This window comes from Oncorhynchus keta, chromosome 11 (assembly GCF_023373465.1).
Source record: "Oncorhynchus keta strain PuntledgeMale-10-30-2019 chromosome 11, Oket_V2, whole genome shotgun sequence".
NCBI lineage: Eukaryota > Metazoa > Chordata > Actinopteri > Salmoniformes > Salmonidae > Oncorhynchus > Oncorhynchus keta.
Genome location: NC_068431.1, coordinates 37,894,033 through 37,918,996, shown reverse-complemented (window position 1 = coordinate 37,918,996; position 24,964 = coordinate 37,894,033). Strand labels below are relative to the sequence as shown.

General features: G+C 40.9%; 2 protein-coding genes across 5 annotated transcripts in view; one reads left to right on the top strand and one right to left on the bottom strand.

The window, feature by feature from the left end:
- LOC118390195 (THO complex subunit 2-like) overlaps window positions 1-16,381 on the top strand; it is a 70,363-nt gene extending 53,982 nt beyond the window's left edge. The window contains exons 31-39 of one of the 4 annotated variants that reach the window (XM_035780521.2): window positions 1,769-2,193; window positions 2,325-2,383; window positions 3,905-3,940; window positions 7,037-7,171; window positions 10,963-11,029; window positions 11,123-11,271; window positions 13,577-13,653; window positions 13,950-13,995; window positions 15,523-16,381. In XM_035780521.2, coding sequence (XP_035636414.1) covers window positions 1,769-2,193; window positions 2,325-2,383; window positions 3,905-3,940; window positions 7,037-7,171; window positions 10,963-11,029; window positions 11,123-11,271; window positions 13,577-13,653; window positions 13,950-13,971 — 970 coding nt within the window. In that variant the 3' untranslated portion in view covers window positions 13,972-13,995; window positions 15,523-16,381. Of the gene's footprint in view, window positions 1-1,768; window positions 2,194-2,324; window positions 2,384-3,904; window positions 3,941-7,036; window positions 7,172-10,962; window positions 11,030-11,122; window positions 11,272-13,576; window positions 13,654-13,943; window positions 13,996-15,519 lie in introns of all 4 variants that reach the window. The other 3 variants (XM_035780520.2, XM_035780519.2, XM_035780518.2) reach the window with 3 other exon arrangements.
- Window positions 16,382-17,537: 1,156 nt separating this feature from the next.
- Window positions 17,538-24,964, bottom strand: part of LOC118390772 (glutamate receptor 3-like) — a 126,683-nt gene continuing 119,256 nt past the window's right edge. The window contains exons 15-16 of the mRNA XM_052457088.1: window positions 19,572-19,820; window positions 17,538-19,258 (exon numbers count right to left, since the gene is read on the bottom strand). Of these exons, the coding sequence (XP_052313048.1) occupies window positions 19,575-19,820 (246 nt within the window). The 3' untranslated portion in view covers window positions 17,538-19,258; window positions 19,572-19,574. The remainder of the gene's footprint in view (window positions 19,259-19,571; window positions 19,821-24,964) is intronic.

The following is a 24,964-nucleotide window of genomic DNA, read 5'->3' as shown; positions in this document are numbered from 1 at the left end:
ATTAAAGAATGACTCTATGATTCTATCCAGGTATTAAAGAATGACTCTATGATTCTATCCAGGTATTAAATAATGACTCTATGATTCTATTCAGGTATTAAATAATAATTCTATCCAGGTATTAAATAATGATTCTATTCAGGTATTAAATAATGACTATGATTCTATCCAGGTATTAAAGAATGACTCTATGATTCTATTCAGGTATTAAATAATAATTCTATCCTGGTATTAAATAATAATTATATCCTGGTATTAAATAATGATTCTATTCAGGTATTAAAGAATGACTATGATTCTATCCAGGTATTAAAGAATGACTCTATAATTCTATCCAGGTATTAAATAATAATTATATCCAGGTATTAAATAATGATTCTATTCAGGTATTAAAGAATGACTATGATTCTATCCAGGTATTAAAGAATGACTCTATAATTCTATCCAGGTATTAAATAATAATTATATCCAGGTATTAAATAATGATTCTATCCAGGTATTAAAGAATGACTCTATAATTCTATCCAGGTATTAAATAATAATTATATCCAGGTATTAAATAATGATTCTATCCAGGTATTAAAGAATGACTCTATAATTCTATCCAGGTATTAAATAATAATTATATCCAGGTATTAAATAATGATTCTATCCAGGTATTAAAGAATGACTCTATAATTATATCCTGGTATTAAATAATGATTCTATTCAGGTATTAAAGAATGACTATGATTCTATCCAGGTATTAAAGAATGACTCTATAATTCTATCCAGGTATTAAATAATAATTATATCCAGGTATTAAATAATGATTCTATTCAGGTATTAAAGAATGACTATGATTCTATCCAGGTATTAAAGAATGACTCTATAATTCTATCCAGGTATTAAATGAATAATTATATCCAGGTATTAAATAATGATTCTATCCAGGTATTAAATAATGATTCTATCCAGGTATTAAAGAATGACTCTATGATTCTATCCAGGTATTAAATAATAATTATATCCAGGTATTAAATAATGATTCTATCCAGGTATTAAAGAATGACTCTATGATTCTATCCAGGTATTAAATAATAATTATATCCAGGTATTAAATAATGATTATATCCAGGTATTAAAGAATGACTCTATAATTCTATCCAGGTATTAAATAATAATTATATCCAGGTATTAAAGAATGACTCTATAATTCTATCCAGGTATTAAAGAATGACTCTATAATTCTATCCAGGTATTAAATAATAATCCAGGTATTAAATAATAATTATATCCAGGTATTAAATAATGATTCTATCCAGGTATTAAAGAATGACTCTATAATTCTATCCAGGTATTAAATAATAATTATATCCAGGTATTAAATAATGATTCTATCCAGGTATTAAAGAATGACTCTATAATTCTATCCAGGTATTAAATAATAATTATATCCAGGTATTAAATAATGATTCTATCCAGGTATTAAAGAATGACTCTATAATTCTATCCAGGTATTAAATAATAATTATATCCAGGTATTAAATAATGATTCTATCCAGGTATTAAAGAATGACTCTATGATTCTGTCCAGGTATTAAATAATAATTATATCCAGGTATTAAATAATGATTCTATCCAGGTATTAAAGAAGGACTATGATGTTTTTCCCCTCTAAGTGTAGGGGAAGAGGAAGTTGAATCAGTCTCGGCTTTTGCTCATCTGCACATCATTGCATGTTGTCAATGTTGAACTCTGAACAATGTCCATTCTGTTTCCCTCGCAGCACCAAAGCCATCAAAGAGAGGGATGACAAAGAAAAGAGTGGGAAGGAGAAAAAAGAGAAGAAGGAGAAGACTCCAGGCAGCACTCCAGAGACAAAGGGGGAGAGCCGGCGGGAGAAGCAGAGGGACGAGAGAGGAGCAGCCGGCAAGGAGGAGCGGGCGCCACGAGAGGGTAAGGAGAAGACGCCCAAGGCAGACCGGGACAAGCAGAAGGCGGAGGAGAAGAGCAACAAAGAGGACAACAAGGCCAAAGCCGGCAACGGAGAGCCCAAGGAGCTGTCCAGGGAGCGCGACACTGGAGCCAAGGAGTCCAAGACTAAGGAGAAGGGAGGAGACCAGAGTAAGGAGAAGGGAGGAGACAGGAGTGCTGTGTCCGGATCCCTCAAGTCTCCAGTTCCCCGATCTGAATCTGCTGAATCTGAGAGGGGTAGGCAACCTGACCGCCAACACTGGCTCTGCACTTATACTGTTTCTGCTGATTGTCAGTGGGTAATCACAGCTACTAGTTTGAATGTTGAAATGAGAACTCAATTTAATCCTCTTGGTCATATTTTCCAGATCACAAAAGGCGAAAAGTCGATACCCACTCTTCACCATCCCACTCTTCCTCTGTTAAGGTTAGTATGGCCTGAGGAAAGCTGAGCCCGTGTTTCTTCCCTTTCCGCCGGAGCGTTCCCAACTGTTGCGTGTTCCATCGGCCCTCAAGATCATCGAGGAGAGTTCTCATACACACAGGAAAGCCCCATCTGGCATCCCCTTCGTAAACCATGGGAGTTTGGAAAGAATTCCATTTGGACTTTTCCTTAATATATTTCCTGATTGGGGATAATCATCAAGGACTTAGCCAAGAGAATAATGTATATATTGATTATTTGAAATATAAATTTATTTTAATGTGAAGGAAAGCAGTAAAAGTGCCTTGGAGAAGAGAGGAATTTTTGAGTTTCTATATCCCCCACCCTTTTTCTCTTTTTGAGAGCAATATTTTTCCTCAAGTAAAATTGCTTCCGAAGTCATGAGATTTTTAGTTTTTTGCTGGCAAAACTGAAAAGAAGATTTATTTAGATTTTTCCCTGTGTAAGATCCCTGGTATTTTTCCCGTTCAAAATGGCACCCAAGATTAAGAGTTTTTTCCCCCCCATTTTCTGCAAGCTGAGAAGATTTCTTTGTTGAAGTGGCGTGACGTGTTTTTCTTTTCCTTTGAATCTGCGGGAATCCAGCGGGGGGCGGTGGGCTGAGTCCGGAGTCGCACAGTGTCTTCAGAAGAAGTCTCGGTATCTGCTGTTAGCTCTGATCTGTTAAAACAGCCCGCATGCAGCCTCAGTCTGTACCTACGCTTCCACTCAAGATGTGTATGCAGTCAGTCGCTCCTGTGGCCCCCCCTACAACCACCAACCCCCCACCTCAACACCCCTCAGCACCTTGTCGCACACGCAGTGGGAACCCCAGGCACCACCAGCACCCAGGCCCACAGAGAGCAAGAGAGGAGAGCCAGAGCCTCAGTTTTGCACCAGCCAAAAGTACAGGAGGAAAATAAAGCCTGCCTACCGCCACAGAAAGTGCGAGAGGGAGAGAGAAAGTGTGGGCGAAGCCTTCTGGATCTGCTGGAGCGTTGCCTAAACCGCTGGAAGCTTGTGATAGGTCTTAATGTTTACTACCAACCAGAGAGATAGGCTCCCTGTGTCTTATCCATTCTCAACTGTAAGTGACAACAACAGAGTGCTAAAACCTAGGAGAGCAGAGCACACATGAAATTCAATTAATTTGTCAGATACACACACTCAGTTCAGTTGTTTTGTAGATTTACACCACATGCACTATAAACAGTGTTCTGTAGGCCTCTTTGAGATGCTGCATTTAATTCCAGACAATTTTTTGTAGAAGAAAAATCACACACACTTTCATCTCACTTCTCAGGGTTTTTCTAATGTAAAGCTGATGAGACGACCCCTGTTAAAGATAAATGAACCCTCCTCTCTGTTAATAACCTTGTGAAAGCCTTAGTCCTTGAAGGTCAAGGGGGAAGGAAGTGTGACGTCGGTCCGTCCAGCCCCTGAAACCCCCGTCCTCCTGACTCTCCTGACCTGCTGTCTGACAACCCCCCCCAGCTCATCTGTCATCTCCATTCATTCCTACAGGACAATAGCAACGAACCCAAGGACTCTGCATCCAAGGTTTGGACTCCTCCTAAACATTACTCTATCACTATTCACCTTGACTGTTATCTTCATTCTCTTTCTCCAAGTGCCATGAGGAGGGGGTCAGTTAGAAGGACTTTGATGATTACACTTATTGAATGTGAAAATGTACAATTTTGCAGACAGTGTCCAAATAAATCTGACTTGCATAAGAAGTCATTGCTGAATAGTGAAACCTGAGATATTACCTTAGATCAGGCTTGCCTGTTTAAGTCCACTCTGTACCAGGCAGCCAGACGTCCACACTAAATGTTGATGAGTTCAGTGTAGTCATGGGAAAGATTAGAGAGACTGTCCAGGACGGCAGACTGTTGTGTGAAAAGGTCCTGATTGTGCCACCGGGGAGAAGAGACGGGGAAAGGGCAGAATTTTAAGCGGGCGGCGTTTCTTCCTCTGCCTGTGATCACTTTGTAAGGCCGTCTCTGATGCCTGCCCGGGCGGAGGCTCATTAGCTATGCGTGTGATGTGCTGTGGAAACACTGAGAAAAAGAATGTAATCCTCTATTGAGCCCACATATCGGACCTGTCTCTCTAGTTCTCTCTCACACACGCCTTCATCCACCCGACTCTGTTCCATATTGATTTCTGATAGACGTTTAAAGCAAAACATTAATCGTCTTCATTACACTCTAGGTTTTTTGAGCTTGTTTTAAGACCAAACAAAGCCTGCCATTCCTTTTCAGCACCTAAACCCCTATAAGCCTTAGTCCATATGTATTGGGTTCTTCTCACATCAGCCATAACTCAGTTGTTCTTCTGTCGAGATTCTCCCTCTCTCCCCCTGCAGACAGAGCTAGAGATGGTCAGATGAATCATTCATACAGCAGGTACACGGTTGGCTTGTTAAATTTGTATCAAGTTAGACAGCAGCACAGATAGCAGTGCTCTGCTGTCAGCGGACAGTGCTAGTCTGCTATTCTGTTCTACCCTCCATGGTCCAGACTCACATCCCCGTTCTACCTGGTTCACTGTGAAGTTATTGGGATGATGTCTATGCTCTCTTGATAGAGCTGCAGTCACTGCTGACCTGGTTGTTGAGGAGGGAGATGTTTGGGGTCTGAATACTGATAATGATAGACCATACTTCTCCTCTGACCACCGAGTTAGGGATAGAGTTTAACTTTGTAGTGTCAATCTTGTTAAAATGTTCCTGATGTTCCATTGTACTACACTGAACAAAAACATAAACGCAATGTGTAAAGTGATGGTCTCATGTGTAATGAGCTGAAATAAAAGGACCCAGAAATGTTCCATACACACAATGTTTTCTCAATTTTGTGATCTCAAATGTGTTTACATCCCTGTTAGTGAGCCTTTCTCCTTTGCCAAGATAATACATCCACCTGACCGGTGTGGTATATCAAGAAGCTGATTAAACAGCATGATTATTACACAGATGCACCTTGTGTAACCGAAAGGTTGCTGGATCGAATCTCCGAGCTGACAAGGTAAAAATCTGTCGTTCTGCTCCTGAGCAAGGCAGTTAACCCACTGTTCCCCAGCTGCCGAAGACGTGGATGTTGATTAAGGTACCCCCCCGCACCTCTCTGATTCAGAGGGGTTGGGTTAAATGCGAAAGACACATTTCAGTTGAAGGCATTCAGTTGTACAACTGACTAGTTAACCACCTTTCCCCTTAGCTGGGGATAATAAAATGCTACTGTAAAATGTGCAGTTTTTTCAACAACACAATTCCACAGATATCGGACGATTTGAGGGAGTGTGCAATTGGCATACTGACTGCAGGAATGTCCACCAGAGCTGTTGCCAGAGAATTCAATGTTCATTTCTCAACCGTAAGCCGCCTCCAACATCATTTTACAGAATTTGGCAGTAAATCCAACCAGCCTCACCACCACAGACTATGTGTAACCACGCCAGCCCAGGACCTCCACATCCAGCTTCTTCACCTGCGGGATTGTCTGAGACCAGCCACTCAGACAGCTGATGAAACTGCGTTTGCAATACCGAAGAATTTCTGCACAAACTGTCAGAAACCGTCTCAGGGAAGCTCATCTGAGTGCTCGTCGTCCTCACCAGGGTCTTGAACTGACTACAGTTTGGCTTCATAACCGACTTCAGTGGGCAAATACTCACCTTTGATGACCACTGGCACATTGGAGAAGATTACTCTTCACGGTTGATTCCCGGTTTCAACTGTACCGGGCAGATGGCAGACAAGCGTGTATGGCGTCGTGTGGGTGAGCGGTTTGATGTCAACGTTGTGATCAGAGTGCCCCATGGTGGCAGTGGGGTTATGGGCGGACATAAGCTAGGGTCAACGAACACAATTTGCATTTTATCGATGGCGATTTGAATGCACAGAGATACCATGGCAAGATTCTGAGGCCCATTGTGCCATTCATCCACCACCATCACCTCATCTTTCAGCATGATAATGCACGGCCCCATGTCACAAAGATCTGTACTCAATTCCTGGATGCTGAACATGTCCCAGTTCTTCCGTGGCCTGCATACTCAACAGACATGTCACCCTTTGAGCATGTTTGGGATGCTCTGGAGCGACGTGTACGACAGCGTGTTCCAGTTCCCGGCAATATCCAGCAAATTTGTACAGCCATTGAAGAAGAGTAGGACAACATTCCACAGGCCACAGTCAACAGCCTGATCAACTCGCACTGCATGAGGCAAATGGTGGTCACACCAGATACTGACTAGTTTTCTGATCTACGACCCTACCTTTTTTTTAAAGATATCTTATCAATTTATTTAAATTGACTGATTTCCTTATATTAACTATAACTTTTTCTATGCGTTCCCTGGAGATTTTCCTCCAGGAACGGTCAGACACTTAGCGGTTCATTTATATGATCAGCAACACATAGTATGTACAGTTTCTGCCTCGGCATATGGACTTATTTTAAGTTTATTGGCTTAATAGGCACACACACACACTGAGGAGAACAGGCAGGTTTCAGCACACACATTTCAAGGCATCCTCCAGTAAGTGCACAATGCCATACAATGTATGTAAAAAAATATATATATATATATATATAATATATTTTAGTCTGTGTTTGTTTGTTTGATTTGTATGCTCATTCCTTACAGCACCACATCACCTACAATTCGGTCTCGCGGTCCAAGAGCAGAGAGAGGGAGACGGACCAGAAAGAGTCAGAGAATACCCGGGGCCGTTCCAAAGAGAAGAAGACCGAAGACAAGGACCGAAAGGACAGAAAGAGAGTGAGTATTTGAGAGGGCAAGGGAGGGATTTAAAGGTGGACTTCAATGGGGAAAGGAGTGTTCTTATCTGATCTGGTGCTTGCTCTCATCTTGGTTTGATATACAACTTAAAATCCAACTACTTCTAACTTATATGTTATAGTTTTGCATAGATTGTCAAGACTAGTGAGATTCTAATGGTTGACCGTCCTTAAAGGACCCCCCCAGAGGAAGTTGTTGCTGCGATTTTGACTTAATTTCCTGTCCTAGAGAGTTTAGGTTCCACCTCAGAAGAAGTCAGTCCATGCTCATGATTCTCACAAGGGAAGTGAAATGATGGGTATAGTGACATAGCTCATGATCATTCACACCTCAAATGACATGTACAGTGCCTTCAGAAAGTATTCACACCCCTTGAAAGCCTGCATTTTAAATGGATTAAATAGAGATTTTGTCACTGGTCTACACAATACCCCATGTCAAAGTGGAATGATGTTTTTAGACATGTTTACAAATTAATGAAAAGTTGAAATGTCTTCAGTCAGTAAGTATTCAACCCCTTTGTTATGGCAAGCCTAAATAAGTTCAGGAGTAAACATTTGCTTAACAAGTCCCATAATAAGTTGCATGGACTCATCTTGTGTGCAATAATAGTGTTTAACATTATTTAAATGACTACCATATCTCTGTATACAACACATGTAACTTTTATGCTTAAAAGAAATAGCGCTAAGCACAGAGGAAAATCTAGTTCAGTCTGCTTTCCAACAGACACTGGGAGACAAATTCACGTTTCAGCAGGCCAATAACCTTAAACACAAGGCCAAATATACACTGGAATTGCTTACCAAGATGACATTGAATGTTCCTGTGGCCTAGTTACAGCTTCAACTTAAATTAGCTTGAAAATCTATGGCAAGACTTGACTATGGCTGTCCAAAAATGGTAAATGGAGCCTGACTCATTAAAAAAAACATGTTTTTTAAGAATAATAGGGAAATATTGTACACTTCAGGCGTACAACGCTCTTTTGGACTTACCCAGAAAGACTCCCAGCTGTAATCGCTGCCAAAGGTGATTCTAACATGTATTGACTCAAGGGGTTGAATAGTTATCTAATCAAGATATATTAGTGTTTTTTACTTTACTTTTATAAAAATAAACATTTATTTTTCTCCCGCTTCGTAACACAACACAATTTTGGAAAAGTAATGGAGTGTGAATACTTTCAGAAGGCACTGTAACTATATGTTTCTTAAATTTTCTTCTTGGTGGCTTTTCATTATCTGCCTGTTCATTATCTGGATAGACACTTATGGTACTATATTTATTTCTCAACTTTCCTAGTATTAAGCACATTGCTTATCTTTACAACAGGAGTATAGCCTACCTGGCTGGTATGAAAATGAACCACAAGAAAAGTGCCCTCCATTCGCTATTTAAGTGCATAATTTTTCCTCTGCCCCTGTTTCTAGACAGGTGCATGATAATGATCCATTCTAAATCAAAACAAATTTCACACATGTATATATTATTTAGTAAATGTAAAGACAAGATTAAATCAAGAATAGTGTGATGGGTGACAATATTAGCCTATCACTTGTGAATTATATATTATCACTTGTGAATGATGCCCAGTTTAAGGAAAGCAATGTATTTTTTTTGCGGCTTTTTCGAATCATAGTCGCACACTTCACGTAGCCTGTTTTGATAAGGTTTGTAATCACAACTAAATTGGCCAAATAACTTCTTAAAATTACACACATGAATCCGCTTTACATGGGGTGTAGAGCCTAACTACAATATAAGCAGCGCGTGACTTTCAAGTTTGTGGAAGATCATTTTCACCATAGAAATGCACCTTTATAATAAAAGCATTACATGCATAATTGCATTTGCGGTCACTTTAGATAAACTAATTGTAACATTCGCGCTTATAGCCTACTGCCGTGTGCGCATTGCTGCACTTATAATGTGAAGAAATAGCCTAATAGCTTATCAACATTTTAAGCTAAACGTTCTGATCTGTTGTGTCAGCCTCATTGATGCTAGTGGTTGTATTAATTTGGGATCTATCGCATCCCACAACTGTCCCAGACTTTGTTTGGAATATTTATTTCTTGCGCAGAGGTTGGCCCCCTGAGTGGCGCAGCGGTCTAAGGTACTGCATCACAGCGCTTGAGGCGCCACTATAGGCCCTGGTTCGATCCCAGGCCGGCCAGCTGTGACCGGTCGACCCATGAGGAGGCGCACAATTGGCCCAGCGTCGTTGGAGTAAGGGGAGGTTTTGGCCGGCCGGGATTTCCTTGTCCAATCGCAACCTAGTGACTAGTGACCTTGTGGCGGGCCGGGTGCCTGCGAGGTGACTTTAGTGGCCAGCTGAATGTGTTTACTCTGACACATTGGTGCGGCTAGCTGCTGGGTTAAGCGAGAAGTGTGTCAAGAAGCATTGCGGCTTGGCAGGGTTGTGTTTCGGTGGACGCATGGCTCTCGACCTTCGCCTCTCCCGAGTCTGTAGGGGAGTTGCAGCGATGGGACAAGACGAACTACCAATTTGGATACCACAAAAGGGAGAGAAAAAAAAGGGTAAAGAAAAAACCTTGTGTACTTTGGGGATTGATTGACATAGGTTAATGCTTTTGCTGTTCGTTAGGCCGACTCACCTTGTTGGCTGATGAAAATGTTGACAGTTCTTCTAATACCTTCAATATGCACCTCGGGAATTGGATAAGGACACGCGCAGTTGCGTCCCCGATGTGTCCGTCTTCACTTGTAGCCTGTGAGAGAGACCCGATCACCTGATGGAGAGCCTTGTGAGTGAGATGAGAGGTGCTTCGGGAGCAGGCAGCACTCAAGGAGAAGGGCTCGAAAAGGCATGGATTTCTTTTTACGGTGCATTATGGCCACACAAAGGGGATGCCGCTGGGAAATTTGAGGCATTATCAAGTGCTTCTCAAAAAACATTGTCGGAGTCGCATCATGCAGCCTTACAATGTATTAAAAATCAAAACATATAGCCCAACGTTTGTAGAACAATTACAGCTATATTAATAACTAAATTAAGCATGTGGGAATACCCATTTCTTTGTTAACCTTTCAACACAGAATAGTCGCATGTGTGCACTCCCTCAAATCGTTTAGAGAAAATATCCTTTCTATTTTAGTCAGCTCTGTTCATTTGTATTCTTTATACTATAAAATAATGTCATGGAATTCTAAGCAAATCTTGTCTGCTAAATATTATTTTATTTTACCTTTATTTAACTAGGCAAGTCGGTTAAGAACAAATTCTTATTTTGAATGACTGCCTAGGAACAGTGGATTAACTGCCTTGTTCAGGGGCAGAACGACAGATTTTTTACCTTGTCAGCTCAGGGATTTGATCTTGCAACCTTCCGATTACTAGTCCAACGCTCTAACCACAAGGCTCCCTGCCGCCTCAAAATGAACTAGTGTAGCCCACAGCAATATGGCATAGCCAGATCAGGGCCTAACATAAGGACAACTCAGTACGCTATTCTGTTCTTCTGAAATAGACTACATTTTCTTCATATCATGCTTCTTTAGACCTGTCTAAAATAAATATTGGATTTATTGTGAAAGTGTAGGCTATATTACACGGATTTATTAGACTTTTTAAAATGTACATGTTCCAAAGGTCTGCATCAGTGGCTTGTAGGCTATATGTGGAAGCCAGGAGATGCTAAGTGTGTTTAATTAACGGCCAATTGCCGTGAGACTGACAGTTATTTGCTTGACCGCCACATCCCTGCTGGTGTGGACATTTTTATTGTTTTCCATCTTTTTTTTAGGACCATGTGACCACTGACCGTGAGATGAGCCTAGAATCCAAACGCAGAAAAGATGAAAATGGAACCAGTAAGTTAGCTCCCTGTACATAACAACCATAGATTAAAACTTAAATATGGATACGATCAATATTCATGCTGGGTTCTTCCTCTTCTCGCCCAGATTCCTCCAACAAACACAGCAAGAGCGCCAGTCCCTCCTCAGACTCCCCGGTCTCGGCTGACAAAGAGAAGACCAAGAGGTCCAAGTCCTCCAGCAAGGAAAAGGGAGAGTCTACTAAACCTGAGAGAAACTCTTCCGGGGGCAAGAAGGTACGTAGTGCTGCCCTTGTCCTTGACCCTAGCAGAACACAACACAGTGCTCCCGGGGAGGAGCCGTAGTCTCTCATAGTTTGTTTTGTTTTTGTTGCTGCTCAGTCAAACGGTTAAGCTGTGATGGTTTTGGCCCAGTGTTTTTGTTGCTGCTCAGTCAAAGCGGTTAAGCTGTGATGGTTTTGGCCCAGTGTGTTTGTTGCTGCTCAGTCAAAGCGGTTAAGCTGTGATGCTTTTGGCCCAGTGTGTTTGTTGCTGCTCAGTCAAAGCGGTTAAGCTGTGATGCTTTTGGCCCAGTGTGTTTGTTGCTGCTCAGTCAAAGCGGTTAAGCTGTGATGGTTTTGGCCCAGTGTTTTTGTTGCTGCTCAGTCAAAGCGGTTAAGCTGTGGTGTTTTTGTTGCTGCTCAGTCAAAGCGGTTAAGCTGTGATGGTTTTGGCCCAGTGTTTTTGTTGCTGCTCAGTCAAAGCGGTTAAGCTGTGATGGTTTTGGCCCAGTGTTTTTGTTGCTGCTCAGTCAAAGCGGTTAAGCTGTGATGCTTTTGGCCCAGTGTTTTTGTTGCTGCTCAGTCAAAGCCGTTAAGCTGTGATGCTTTTGGCCCAGTGTTTTTGTTGCTGCTCAGTCAAAGCGGTTAAGCTGTGGTGTTTTTGTTGCTGCTCAGTCAAAGCGGTTAAGCTGTGATGGTTTTGGCCCAGTGTGTTTGTTGCTGCTCAGTCAAAGCGGTTAAGCTGTGATGGTTTTGGCCCAGTGTTTTTGTTGCTGCTCAGTCAAAGCAGTTAAGCTGTGATGGTTTTGGCCCAGTGTTTTTGTTGCTGCTCAGTCAAAGCGGTTAAGCTGTGATGCTTTTGGCCCAGTGTTTTTGTTGCTGCTCAGTCAAAGCCGTTAAGCTGTGATGCTTTTGGCCCAGTGTTTTTGTTGCTGCTCAGTCAAAGCGGTTAAGCTGTGATGCTTTTGGCCCAGTGTTTTTGTTGCTGCTCAGTCAAAGCGGTTAAGCTGTGATGGTTTTGGCCCAGTGTTTTTGTTGCTGCTCAGTCAAAGCGGTTAAGCTGTGATGCTTTTGGCCCAGTGTGTTTGTTGCTGCTCAGTCAAAGCGGTTAAGCTGTGATGCTTTTGGCCCAGTGTGTTTTTTGCTGCTCAGTCAAAGCGGTTAAGCTGTGATGCTTTTGGCCCAGTGTGTTTGTTGCTGCTCAGTCAAAGCCGTTAAGCTGTGATGGTTTTGGCCCAGTGTGTTTGTTGCTGCTCAGTCAAAGCGGTTAAGCTGTGATGCTTTTGGCCCAGTGTGTTTGTTGCTGCTCAGTCAAAGCGGTTAAACTGTGATGCTTTTGGCCCAGTGTTTTTGTTGCTGCTCAGTCAAAGCCGTTAAGCTGTGATGGTTTTGGCCCAGTGTGTTTGTTGCTGCTCAGTCAAAGCGGTTAAGCTGTGATGCTTTTGGCCCAGTGTTTTTGTTGCTGCTCAGTCAAAGCCGTTAAGCTGTGATGGTTTTGGCCCAGTGTTTTTGTTGCTGCTCAGTCAAAGCGGTTAAGCTGTGATGCTTTTGGCCCAGTGTTTTTGTTGCTGCTCAGTCAAAGCGGTTAAGCTGTGATGCTTTTGGCCCAGTGTGTTTGTTGCTGCTCAGTCAAAGCGGTTAAACTGTGATGCTTTTGGCCCAGTGTTTTTGTTGCTGCTCAGTCAAAGCCGTTAAGCTGTGATGGTTTTGGCCCAGTGTGTTTGTTGCTGCTCAGTCAAAGCGGTTAAGCTGTGATGCTTTTGGCCCAGTGTTTTTGTTGCTGCTCAGTCAAAGCCGTTAAGCTGTGATGGTTTTGGCCCAGTGTGTTTGTTGCTGCTCGGTCAAAGCCGTTAAGCCGTGATGCTTTTGGCCCAGTGTGTTTTTTGCTGCTCGGTCAAAGCTGTTAAGCTGTGATGCTTTTGGCCCAGTGTGTTTTTTGCTGCTCGGTCAAAGCCGTTAAGCCGTGATGGTTTTGGCCCAGTGTGTTTTTTGCTGCTCAGTCAAAGCGGTTAAGCTGTGATGGTTTTGGCCCAGTGTTTTTGTTGCTGCTCAGTCAAAGCGGTTAAGCTGTGATGGTTTTGGCCCAGTGTGTTTGTGCATCTTCTCTGGTCCTTTAAAATAAGTAAAGAAACTGGGCTGCTGCTGCAGATGAATAATTGAACCAGCACCAACATCACATATGTGCATATAGGAACTATTGGCCAAATGTGCTGTATATACATAGTTTGTAGCCAACACATTGGTGCCCCGGTGTACTCTGTGCCACTGGTGGCAGTAGTGATGTTTTGATTGACACGTGTGTTTCCTGCCTGCTGTTAAAGGAGTCTAGGCATGACAAAGACAAACCTGACAAGAAGGAGAAGAGGGACAGCAGTGGCGGAAAGGAAGAGAAAAAACAATATCCTTCAATGTTTTGAGTAACGCTTTAGAACTGAAATTATGGAATTAATTTCTGCAGCCATAGTATTTGGTGTAATTATCATTGTATTACCTTGAGTACTGTATATATTTCAATTTCATTTATTCAAGGCAACGACCAGCACAAAATATTGTGTCTTTAAAGAAATGGCTATTATCTCACAGGGGCATGTTATTTACCCAACTACCTTGTGCTAGATTTCCTGTTGATCTCTGTAGTAGGTATCCAACAAGTGAAATGAAGGAGAAGGTTTTCCTTAATGGTGGTACTCATAAGTCCTCCGACAAGCACAGATAATGTGTTCTAGGTCAGTCAGCGAAGGTAAGTAGTAATGGAATACTACACTGAACAAAAATATAAACGCAACAATTTAAAGATTTTACTGAGTTACAGTTCATATGAGGAAATCAGTCAATTTAAATAAATTAATTTGCCCCTAATCTATGGATTTCACATAACTGGGATTACAGATATGCATCTGTTGGTCACAGAAACCTTAACAAAACAAAAAAAGTAGTGGTGTGGATCAGAAAACCAGTCAGTATCTGGTGTGACCACCATTTGCCTCATGTAGTGGGACATCTCCTTCGGATAGAGTTGATCAGGCTGTTGATTGTGGCCTGTGGAATGTTGTCCCACCTGTCCCACTTCAATGGCTGTGTGAAATTGCTGGATATTGTCAGGAACTGGAACACGGTGTCATACACATCGATCCAGAGCATCCCAAACATGCTCAATGGGTGACATGTCTGTTGAGTTTGCAGGTCATGGAAGAACTGGGACATTTTCAGCTTCCAGGAATTGTGTACAGATCCTTGCAACATGGGGCCTTGCATTATCATGCTGAAAGATGAGGTGATGGTGGTGGATGAATGGCACAACAATGGGCCTCAGGAGCTCGTCACGGTATCTCTCTGCATTCAATCCGCTCGCCTACACGACGCTGTCTGCCAGGTATAGTTGAAACCGGGATTCATCTGTGAAGAGCTCACTTCTCCAGCGTGCCAATGGCCATTGATGTTGAGAATTTGTCCACTGAAGTGGGTTACGACACCAAACTGCAGTCAGGTCAAGACCTTGGTGAGGACGAAGAGCACGCTGAGATGGTTTCTGACAGTTTGTGCAGAAATTCTTTGGTTGTGCAAACCCACAGTTTCATCAGTTGTCCGGGTGGCTGGTCTCAGATGATCCCGCAGATGAAGAAGCCTGATGTGGAGGTCCTGGGCTGGTGCGGTTACGTGTGGTCTGCGGCTGTGAAGCCGGCTGGGTGTACTGCCAAATTCTCTAAAAGGACGTTATGGTAGGGAAATTAACATTCAATTCTCTGGCAACAGCTCTAGTGGACATTCCTGCAGCCAGCATGCCAATTGCACACTCCCTCAAACTTGAGTTATCTCTGGCATTGTGTTGTGTGACACAACTGTACATTTTAGTGTGGCCTTTTATTGTCCCCAGCACAAGGTGCACTTGTGTAATGATCATGCTGTTCAATCAGCTTCTCGATATGCCACACCTGTCAGTTCGGTGGATTATCTTGGCAAAGGAAAATACTCATTAACAGGGATGTAAACTAATGTGTGCACAAATATTTGAGAGAAATAAGCTTTTTGTGTGTATGGAACATTTCTGGGATATTTTATTTCAGCTCATGAAACATGGTACCAACACTTTACATGTTGCGTTTATATTTTTGTTCAGTATAATTGAGAAATTAATTTACATCATCCCAATTTAACATAATTACCTTTTGACTATCAAATGTTTGTGTGATTTGGTCAGTGTCTAAAACGTATCTTATTTCTTCCTTTCCTTCCTTTCCCTCCCCTTCCCACCTGTGGGCTGCAGCAGACCTGGAGAAGCCGTGCTTTTTACCCAGACAGTCACCCTCCCTCATCCTGTACCACGTTGTTAACTAGTGCTCTATTTTCTCTGCCTTGTTCATTCTGAGAGGAGGCCGCATCTCAAATGTTACTCTCATTTCTGCCTGTGTTGTTTCCGTTGTAACTGCCCGCAAGACATGTTAGTTGTAGTGTTTGGAACTTGCAGATCTATTCTTCTATTTTTCATTTCAGTGTGTTTCAGTAACCAGGTATTTGTTTTATTTTTAACTTTTGAATATTGGCACAATGTGCTATTCAAATCACAAAATGATATTCTACTCAGAAAGACAACTGGTAACTGTATTAAACGCTCTCTTGAAATCATCAGGTCATACATTCGATAATCAAACGCTTGATGAAAAAATGCACCTGTTTTATGTTGTCAGGTTCCTCCCCTACGGCTTGTTTTATTGGCATTAATAGACACTTTCCATATTTGCTTTTGCCTCATTTAGGGTTACATGTCTATTTATTTCTCCTTTTTAGCCAAGCAAGTCTTTAGGCAAAGATTGAGTGAAATGATACAAATGACCAGTTTGTATATTATGTGTACAATAATAAAGAAGGTAACATGTAAGTCATGTCATATCTGTTATGTTTATTTTTTGATGTCCCCTTGCTATGTCCATTATGCGATTGTGTGTTATCAGGTTTTTAAATCATTTGTAAAATGACAGTTACTCCTTGAAGCAAATATAATTGTAAAAATGTCAAAGCTTTGTACTCCAAATACAAATGTTTCAGAAACAACTTTTTGGAGTTTTTATCTGCTGTACTCGACAAGTGTATGCTTTTTTTAAACTAATAAATGATAGTTTTCCTAGTGAGCCATTCGTGTCTGGTGTTCTTTTCTTTTTTTAATGGGGTTATGTGCCATTCCACATCCCTTCTTACAGTTAAGCTGACGTAACAGAATGTTCAGTAGGTCAGCTGCTGATATAATACAGTTCTGAAATCAAGTATTTACTCCAAAGTATTGCCTTCTACATTGACACAACTCTAGACTTCCTCTAAGTTAGAAAGTGTCAAGTTCCCACACTGAAGTTGTCCACAGAGAGAAATCTAAATCTTGCACAGAGAGAAATCTAAATCTTGCACAGAGAGAAATCTAAACCTTGCACAGAGAGAAATCTAAACCTTGCACAGAGAGAAATCTAAACCTTGCACAGAGAGAAATCTAAACCTTGCACAAAGAGAAATCTAAACCTTGCACAAAGAGAAATCTAAACCTTGCACAGAGAGAAATCTAAACCTTGCACAGAGAGAAATCTAAACCTTGCACAGAGAGAAATCTAAACCTTGCACAGAGAGAAATCTAAACCTTGCACAGAGAGAACTCTCCAGTGTTCCGCAGGGATGTACAGCCTATAGGGAATGCTGCTACAGTTTATTTTCTGATATGTACAGAAAGCTCTTAAATACATTACAAATGTATTAGTCTAGTGTTCAGACAAGGCTTCCAGTCTTGTTGATACTTTACAGTGGAAAGCATTCTCTTTTTCCTCTTTCCCTCAGTGTTTTAGCTTGGTTGTAAATCATACATGAGTTATTTGGCTTTACATTATTTATCACACAAAAGCCCCAGACCAACTTCTGTCCAGTCTGGCAATCCTGCTATTTTCTACCTGGCTGGCAAGGCACTCTGCTGCTATTCCTCTATACTGGAAATACCCCTTTCTCACTGGAAATATCCTTTGCGGTATAGTGCATTGTCATGAAATAATTGCTCACAAATACCATTTGACTGTACTTCAGGGCAATCCATATGCATTGTCCATATTGCGTTATTCTCTGCCCGTTTCAAGATAATGCTTGGAGGCTGGCAAGTTGGCTGGATAAATGGCTGGTTAATATTTCCTGGTTTCTTCCTGTGTGATATGTGGTGCAGTAGGATTGCTGGCGATATGAGGATGATGAAATATATTGTTCCTGTATGACAAAGAATACCATTCAACATCTTAAGAATATTTAAAAAAGAAAAAAAACATTTTTAAATCCGTTTTTATTTACAAAAATGTAATAAAATTCTTTGTACAGAACCTCACTAACAAGGTTCAGTATGTCCAGACATGCAGTTCTTGTTATCACTATGCAGCTTGGGAGTTTTCTCATTGCTGAGATGCAGTTACAAATAAAAGAACTGAAAGGATCAAATGAGTTCTAAAGTAGAGATTGTTGACTTCCTAGGGTCTGCTTTCGGTTGCAGTTTGGTCAAGTGATCACCTCTTCCACATGCGTTTTACTTGGGTAAAAATGATGAGAAGCTTTCATTTAATAAAATCAAACTAAACAAATATACGTTTCTTCACATTTATGGTCGTCCGTGGTTCATAAAGAATTCTCATATTCATCATCAGTTTTGTCTTGGGTGTGTCTTCAAAGTATAGTGGATCACAGTTTTGGCAGAAACATTCAAACATAAATACTCGTTGTATTCTTCTGATCTCTCTCTCTCCACTCTCAGGGCTCATCATTCACTCCATAATCTCAACAGAAAACAAACGGGTACAAAGAAAGTCATGTAAATCCCAACCAGATACAGATACAGTGCTGTTATTTACCCAGCATGTTCATATAATAGAGAGCTCCCTCTTTAAAGATATCATTGGATTACATTGCAATAAGACTTACATTTATAAAGCTTTTTCCATTTTAATGTGTAAGAAATGTAGCAGATTTTTGATTAGGAGGAGTACTTAAACCTTTTATATATTGTCAAAAGGGGTGTGCTGTTTATAACCAAACACCTATTATGCTTGGTAGTCCTATACTGTAAATATCCAAGTGTTCTCTACAACTGTTCTCTGTTCAATCCAAAAAAAACAGTTACAATAAGACACCATATGTGTTTTAAAACCTATCACATCTTCATAAAATCTGTTTTCAATTGAACATTTTTGGCAGTAGTGACAAATGTGACCCAAGTTAAATATTGCATTTGTTTTAACCAGTCATGTTATGCTGCTGCCATGATAAAATGTCAGTTTGTCCATCAGGCTCTGAGAAAATTGACAGCACCTAAGACATTTTGAATAATCAAGGTTTCAAAGGTTTCAAATTATGCACATTTTTTAAATACAGAACGAGGGTACAATATTGTAATTTTCTATTGATCCTATCCTATTGATTGAAGTTTATCTTAGATTATTATATGACATTGAACATAATTGTATAGTAAAATAGGCAGTTGACTAGTACGTTAAATAAAACAAACAAAACAATTGTCAATGTTTTACCACTAAAATATGCCTGTAAAGGATTGAAATGACTTAAAATGTTCTCTGGGACAAGTTTCTTAATGGCAAGTAATGGCATTTTTTTTCATCAAAATAATTAAACAAAAACTAACCCACGTATATAGATTACAACAGTATCAATGTTTTCTTTCTTTCCTCCCCTATATTATTTTTTGATTCTGTATTTTCAAGTGAACCAAAATGGAGTTGCATTGTTGTGACGCTGAATGCTCCGTAAGGCACTAAGAGAGGCAGGTCCCATATTTCAAGAAACAAGTCCTATTGTGTCACTCGTTGATTATCGTGCCAGGTTTGGCATCCCAAGATGGGCATTTGTTGTCTGTGGGTTTGGGTCTAAGCTGATGACCATGTCTGTCGCCTCCAGGGTGCCAGCCATTGCGGGTTGTGTTCCTCCAGAGTAACTGTACCTTCCTGCAGAGACACCAGCGGAAGGGACAGACTTCAGATCTGTAAAACCGGAATGGGATTTCAACAGGTTTTTTTTTGTGACACCATAAAAGGTTATATTTTTCAGTAATAGGGGAACCTACATAAACATTTGTGTATTTGGGGCCCTTGAAGGCTAGATTTCAACAGCATTCAAAATGTGTATTTGTAGCCTATACTCAACACAAAAATATTATAGAACTACTATACAATACATGCATTGCCCATGTTGAAAACATCAGTTTATAACATTGTATTGAAATGGCATCCAGTTACAGGGTGACTGACATTCAGAGACACTGCCCAACTGGGACAAATTGTTGGAGACACATACCCCCTAGATTTTAACACTCTCTGTTCCATACACATTATAGCCTTCTCGGTACGTGGCAAAATTCTGGGTGTTCGCCGGAGGAGCTGGTTTAAAGTTTTGGGCATTCTTAGCCAGTTTCAGTCTTTTGGTTTCTGCCCGTGACTTATAACAGAACTCTATCAAAGCCACGGTCATAGCCAGCCCTAGCCCTCCAACCAGAATATAGAAGACTCCCGCCACATTGCTCAGGCTTAGAGCACTTGTCTTGTCCTGGGGAAGGTAAAGAACAATGTTAAGAATTTTTTACAGACATTTTGGTTGTGACCTGATCTAACAAGACAGGCAAAATCTCCCAAAGAGGCTTCTGACTCAAATCCAGCACTAATGTAAACGGCACCCCCGCTATTGGTCTGTGTTTACACAGGTAGCCCAATTCTGATCGTTTTACTAATTGGCCTTTCGAACAAACAGATCAGAGCTGAAAAAGAGCTGACGTGAAAATCTCTGGTGTGATTGGAAAAAAATATAAGAATGGGGCTGCCTGTGTAAACACAGCCTAGTGATCTAATGGATTACCCTAACAACTCTGTATGGTTCTATCAACTGTGTAGGCAGTGAATCCAATGGAGACATGCCTACTGTGGGGTAGTACTGAGATAAACGGCAGAGGCTGACCTGCTGAATGACTTCCCTACAACAGTGGAAAGCTGGGAGCAACTTGGGACTGTCTGGTAGGTCAGTCAATCCTCAACAATAGCAGGAGAGGTGGTTCAACTCTGCAGGTAATTTATAACATTAGCTGGATTGGTGAATGTCGAGAAAAAGGTTCCTTATACCCTACTCTGACGCTCATTTACGAGGCCACCCTAAAGGAAGGTGGTCAATGTCGTACAGGTCGAAAAACTGTTGATAGGCCCTGACTTCACTATGATACTGTAGTTTTTCAAACGTACCATTATCTGACTGTATCTCACAATTTCAATCAAAGTGGCAAGCTATAGGAATTGTGAATTGAACCATTTTCCTGCTACTAACATCCAAACTTAGATATTGAAATTCATTTATAAGAGTTTTACCATTTGCATTTTAACCCTGTTAGTGTGTCCTTTAAAGTGTGTTTTGTAGACTATCATAGGGGAGCCCTGATGTTGGCTACAGGGCATGTGTGTCCTGTCCGATGACTATCTCAGAGGGTTAAATAACTGGTTTATATTAGATTCTTTAACTTCATGAAGTGTGCAAACAAAATCTCCTTATTGTGACATTCCACAGTTCAAGCATGACCTTCAGATTCCATCTGACCACTGGATGACCATCTGGAGTTTGAAAGTTAGTTTGTAGTTTGTCAGAGTAAGGAAGCTTGAAGTCAAACTGCATAATGTTAATAGATTCAATATACTCAATTAGCACGCAAATAAGTAAGGACACTAATAAACAATGTTTCAATAAAAGTTTGGTTAACAAAAATGCAGCATAATGGTTACAATTCAATGGTTGTCATTTGTCTATGGTAAGTATGAATACATATGTAATCTTACATTTTTCCAAGGCATGCTGCACCTTTTCAACTACCAATACATACTGTATGTCTAAACTATGTGATGAGATCTTAGGAATAATCATTATCATTATTATAATAGTAATGTAAACACCGATAATGTGGACAGTATTGTGGATGATGAAGTATGTGTAAGGCAAACTGTGGGATGGATATTGTTTAGACTGTTTTCACTTGCATTCTATGAAAAGGAAAACAAAAATGTAAAAAAATTGAAGAAAAAATATGTGGTTTTGAAAATGTATGGTGTTTACGTATTTGCATATGAACAGTTAGGTCAAAATGCAGTATAAAAAGACCTGCAGCGACTGACCTTACTTCCAGAGTCCTTGGTTCCACATTCACCCTTATCGTACCACCATTTGTTTTTCAGCTTGTCTAAGATGCCTTGTTCACTGAGTTTCAATACGGCAAGGTTTACAGGAGTTCTTCACGTGGGAAATAACATAAATAACATTATATTATGTTATTTTATGTTATTCAAGCTTTAAACTACTTCATACTTTACAAAGCGATAGAGCAGGGTCCTGGCCAAGACAACACAGAGAGCAGGCAAAACTAACTGTCACCTTTCATACACCAGGACTGACCCCTACCGTGCCGGACCCTACCTGTATCGCTTTGAGTAATCGGCACACACTGTTCAAAAAAGTAGAAAAGATTGGATCGAGCAGAATGAGTAGCTGCTGTAATATAGCTCTATACATACATAAAAGAAGAGGTGCAATTGTTATGGGCACATGTAGCTTTTTGACCAAGGGTTTAGCAAGGTGGATCTAACAGGAACCCTTTCCTGACTAACAGGCAAACAAAAACCAGCAGTCTGATTTTACTCTAACTGAGGGCAGCCAATCCCCCACTGCATATGCATCCTGCTCAGAATAGGCTTACGTAGGCCTATACTGTGCAGATCAAATCAATCACACGTAAACGTTGAGAGCTACAAGAGAGCGGTAGATACCAAAATAGGTGCCAATACATTGATTCTATGTAGCTCTGTGGCTGCATGGTTAGTGTTATATAGCTAGTTGTTCAACTTCTACCTGCAATGAGATCAATGAGATCTACAGGTAGATTTGACTGAGAAATAAAAGAGCCAACCCGTTTCTAATGAGTCCTCAAGTAGGGTGTTATGTTTGTAAGACATTATGCATTCTACATGACTGCGATATTTCTGTGATTATTTTCTTTCTGAAAAATGATCTGGGTTTGTAATTTAACTTCATTAAATATATTGTATTCACCACTGTTGTCTGCTTAATGCATACTATTGAATATTTACATAAAAGAGGAGTGTAGAGAATGTGAGGTTATTTGATCTTATCTGGCTATATGGCTTATTTTCACAGCAATTCAGACAAAAAATACTTTGGCAACATTTATGGTATACAACTAGTTTCAGAAAATAACTATGTTAATAAGGATGAGGTTAGTTACAGCAGCTTCGGACAATAAGTACTGTCTCCTGCTCGTACTGAGCTGTTGCTATGGACATGCAAGTCACATCTGTCAAGGTTCCAGTATTGGCATCAGTATGGAGAATAGCAGCTACACTATGGGCGTAACATCAGGACAAACTGGGTGACTTCTGTTTCCCTACCAAGTCCCCAAGCAGGAAGACTCCCTGGCAATGGCCTGGCTATTTGATCTGGAACTCATTTTGTAGAGTATAGCAACGACAGTGCCATAACATAACAGTGTTATTAATGTATGATGTAGTCATGGAGCCAAAGATGAAAACAGGCGATGATTTAGTTCCCTCTTGCATGACACGTATCCAGGGCTGGCGGGAGGGCATCCTATGAGGGCATGCAGGCACAGGAAGTGACCCACAACAGGAATGACAGCAAGTGAGAGGTCAACTGACTGAGAGCTGACTGGCTAACAGCGAGCTAGAGGACTGTGCTATCCTAGCCTGTACTATCCTAGCTAACCGTCCGTCCATCCGTCCGTCCAGTAGTGGCTGACACAATAATGACACATGCTGATGTGCGTGCTGTACTGAGCATGCCTCTCAGATGGCTATCACCTTGTGCCTGTGATTTCTGCTGGCTGCTAGGTAGACATGCTGGGGCCCATCCAGTCTTGATCCAGTCCAACAAGGAGGAGCAAAGTAAAAAAAGCAACGTTCAGTTCTTTTTTGAGAGTATAATATCAGTGTCTGTGGTGGGGGACGTCTATGGACTATGTCACCGTTTCCACCAAGTATGATTCAGGAGTGCTTATCATATGTGTGGTTTATGATATGTTGAGGTGACAGAACAAGAACTGGAAAACAATGCAAACAGAACACTCCCAAAACATACACAAAGACAAAACTATAAAATTCAAATACACAGTATGAACAGTTCATGGAAAATATCAAATAACATTAAAACAAAACATGAGAAAATATGACACACAGAAGAAACATCATTTACCCATGGAGGTGTAAATGATGTCTTTACACCGCCTGATTCTCATACATCCAAATATATTTATCACAAATAGTTACTAGTTCCAGTTCTTAACCTGCTGTATGGAATTTCCTTGAGTATACGATTGAAGTCGGAAAGTTACCTTATCCAAATACATTTAAACTCAGTTTATCACAATTCCTGACATTTAATCCTAGTAAACATTCCCTGTCTTAGGTCAGTTAGGATCACCACTTTATCTTAAGAATGTGAAATATCAGAATAATAGTAGAGAGAAGGATTTATTTCAGCTTTTATTTCTTTCATCACATTCCCAGTGGGTCAGGAGTTTACATACACTCAATTAGTATTTGGTAGCATTGCCTTTAAATTGTTTAACTTGGGACAAACGTTTCAGGTAGCCTTCCACAAGCTTCCCACAATAAGTTGGGTGAATTTTGGCCCATTCCTCCTGACAGAGCTGGTGTAACTGAGTCAGGTTTGTAGGCCTCCTTGCTCGCACATGCGTTTTCAGTTCTGCCCACAAATGTTCTATGGGATTGAGGTCAGGGCTTTGTGATGGTCACTCAAATACCTTGACTTTGTTGTTCTTAAGCCATTTTGCCACGACTTTGGAAGTATGCTTGGAGTCATTGTCCATTTGGAAGACCCATTTGCGACCAAGCTTTAACTTCCTGACGGATGTTGCTTCAATATATCCACATCATTTTCCTACCTTATGATGCCATCTATTTTGTGAAGTGCACCAGTCCCTCCTGCAGCAAAGCACAGCCACAACATGATGCTGCCACCCCCGTGCTTCACGGTTGGGATGGTGTTCTTCGGTTTGCAAGCCTCCCCCTTTTTCCTCCAAAAAATAACGATGGTCATTATGGCCAAACATTTCTATTTTTGTTTCATCAGATCAGAGGACATTTCTCCAAAAAGTACGATCTTTGTCCCCATGTGCAGTTGCAAACCGTAGTCTGGCTTTTTTATGCCGGTTTTGGAGCAGTGGCTTCTGCCTTGCTGAGCGGCCTTTGAGGTTATGTCGATATAGGACTCGTTTTACTGTGGATATAGATACTTTTGTACGTGTTTCCTCCAGCATCTTCACAAGGTCCTTTGCTGTTGTTCTGGGATTGATTTCCACTTTTCGCACTAAAGCATGTTCATCTCTAGGAGACAGAACGCGTCTCCTTCCTGAGCGGTATGACGGCTGCGTGGTCCCATGGTGTTTATACTTGCGTACTATTGTTTGTACAGATGAAAGTGGTACGTTCAGGCGTTTGGAAATTGCTCCCAATGATGAACCAGACTTGTGGAGGTCTACAATTGTTTTTCTGAGGTTTTGGCTGATTTATTTTGATTTTCCCATAATGTCAAGCAAAGAAGCCCTGGGTTTGAAGGTAGGCCTTGAAATACATCCACAGGTACACCTCCAATTGACTCAAATGATG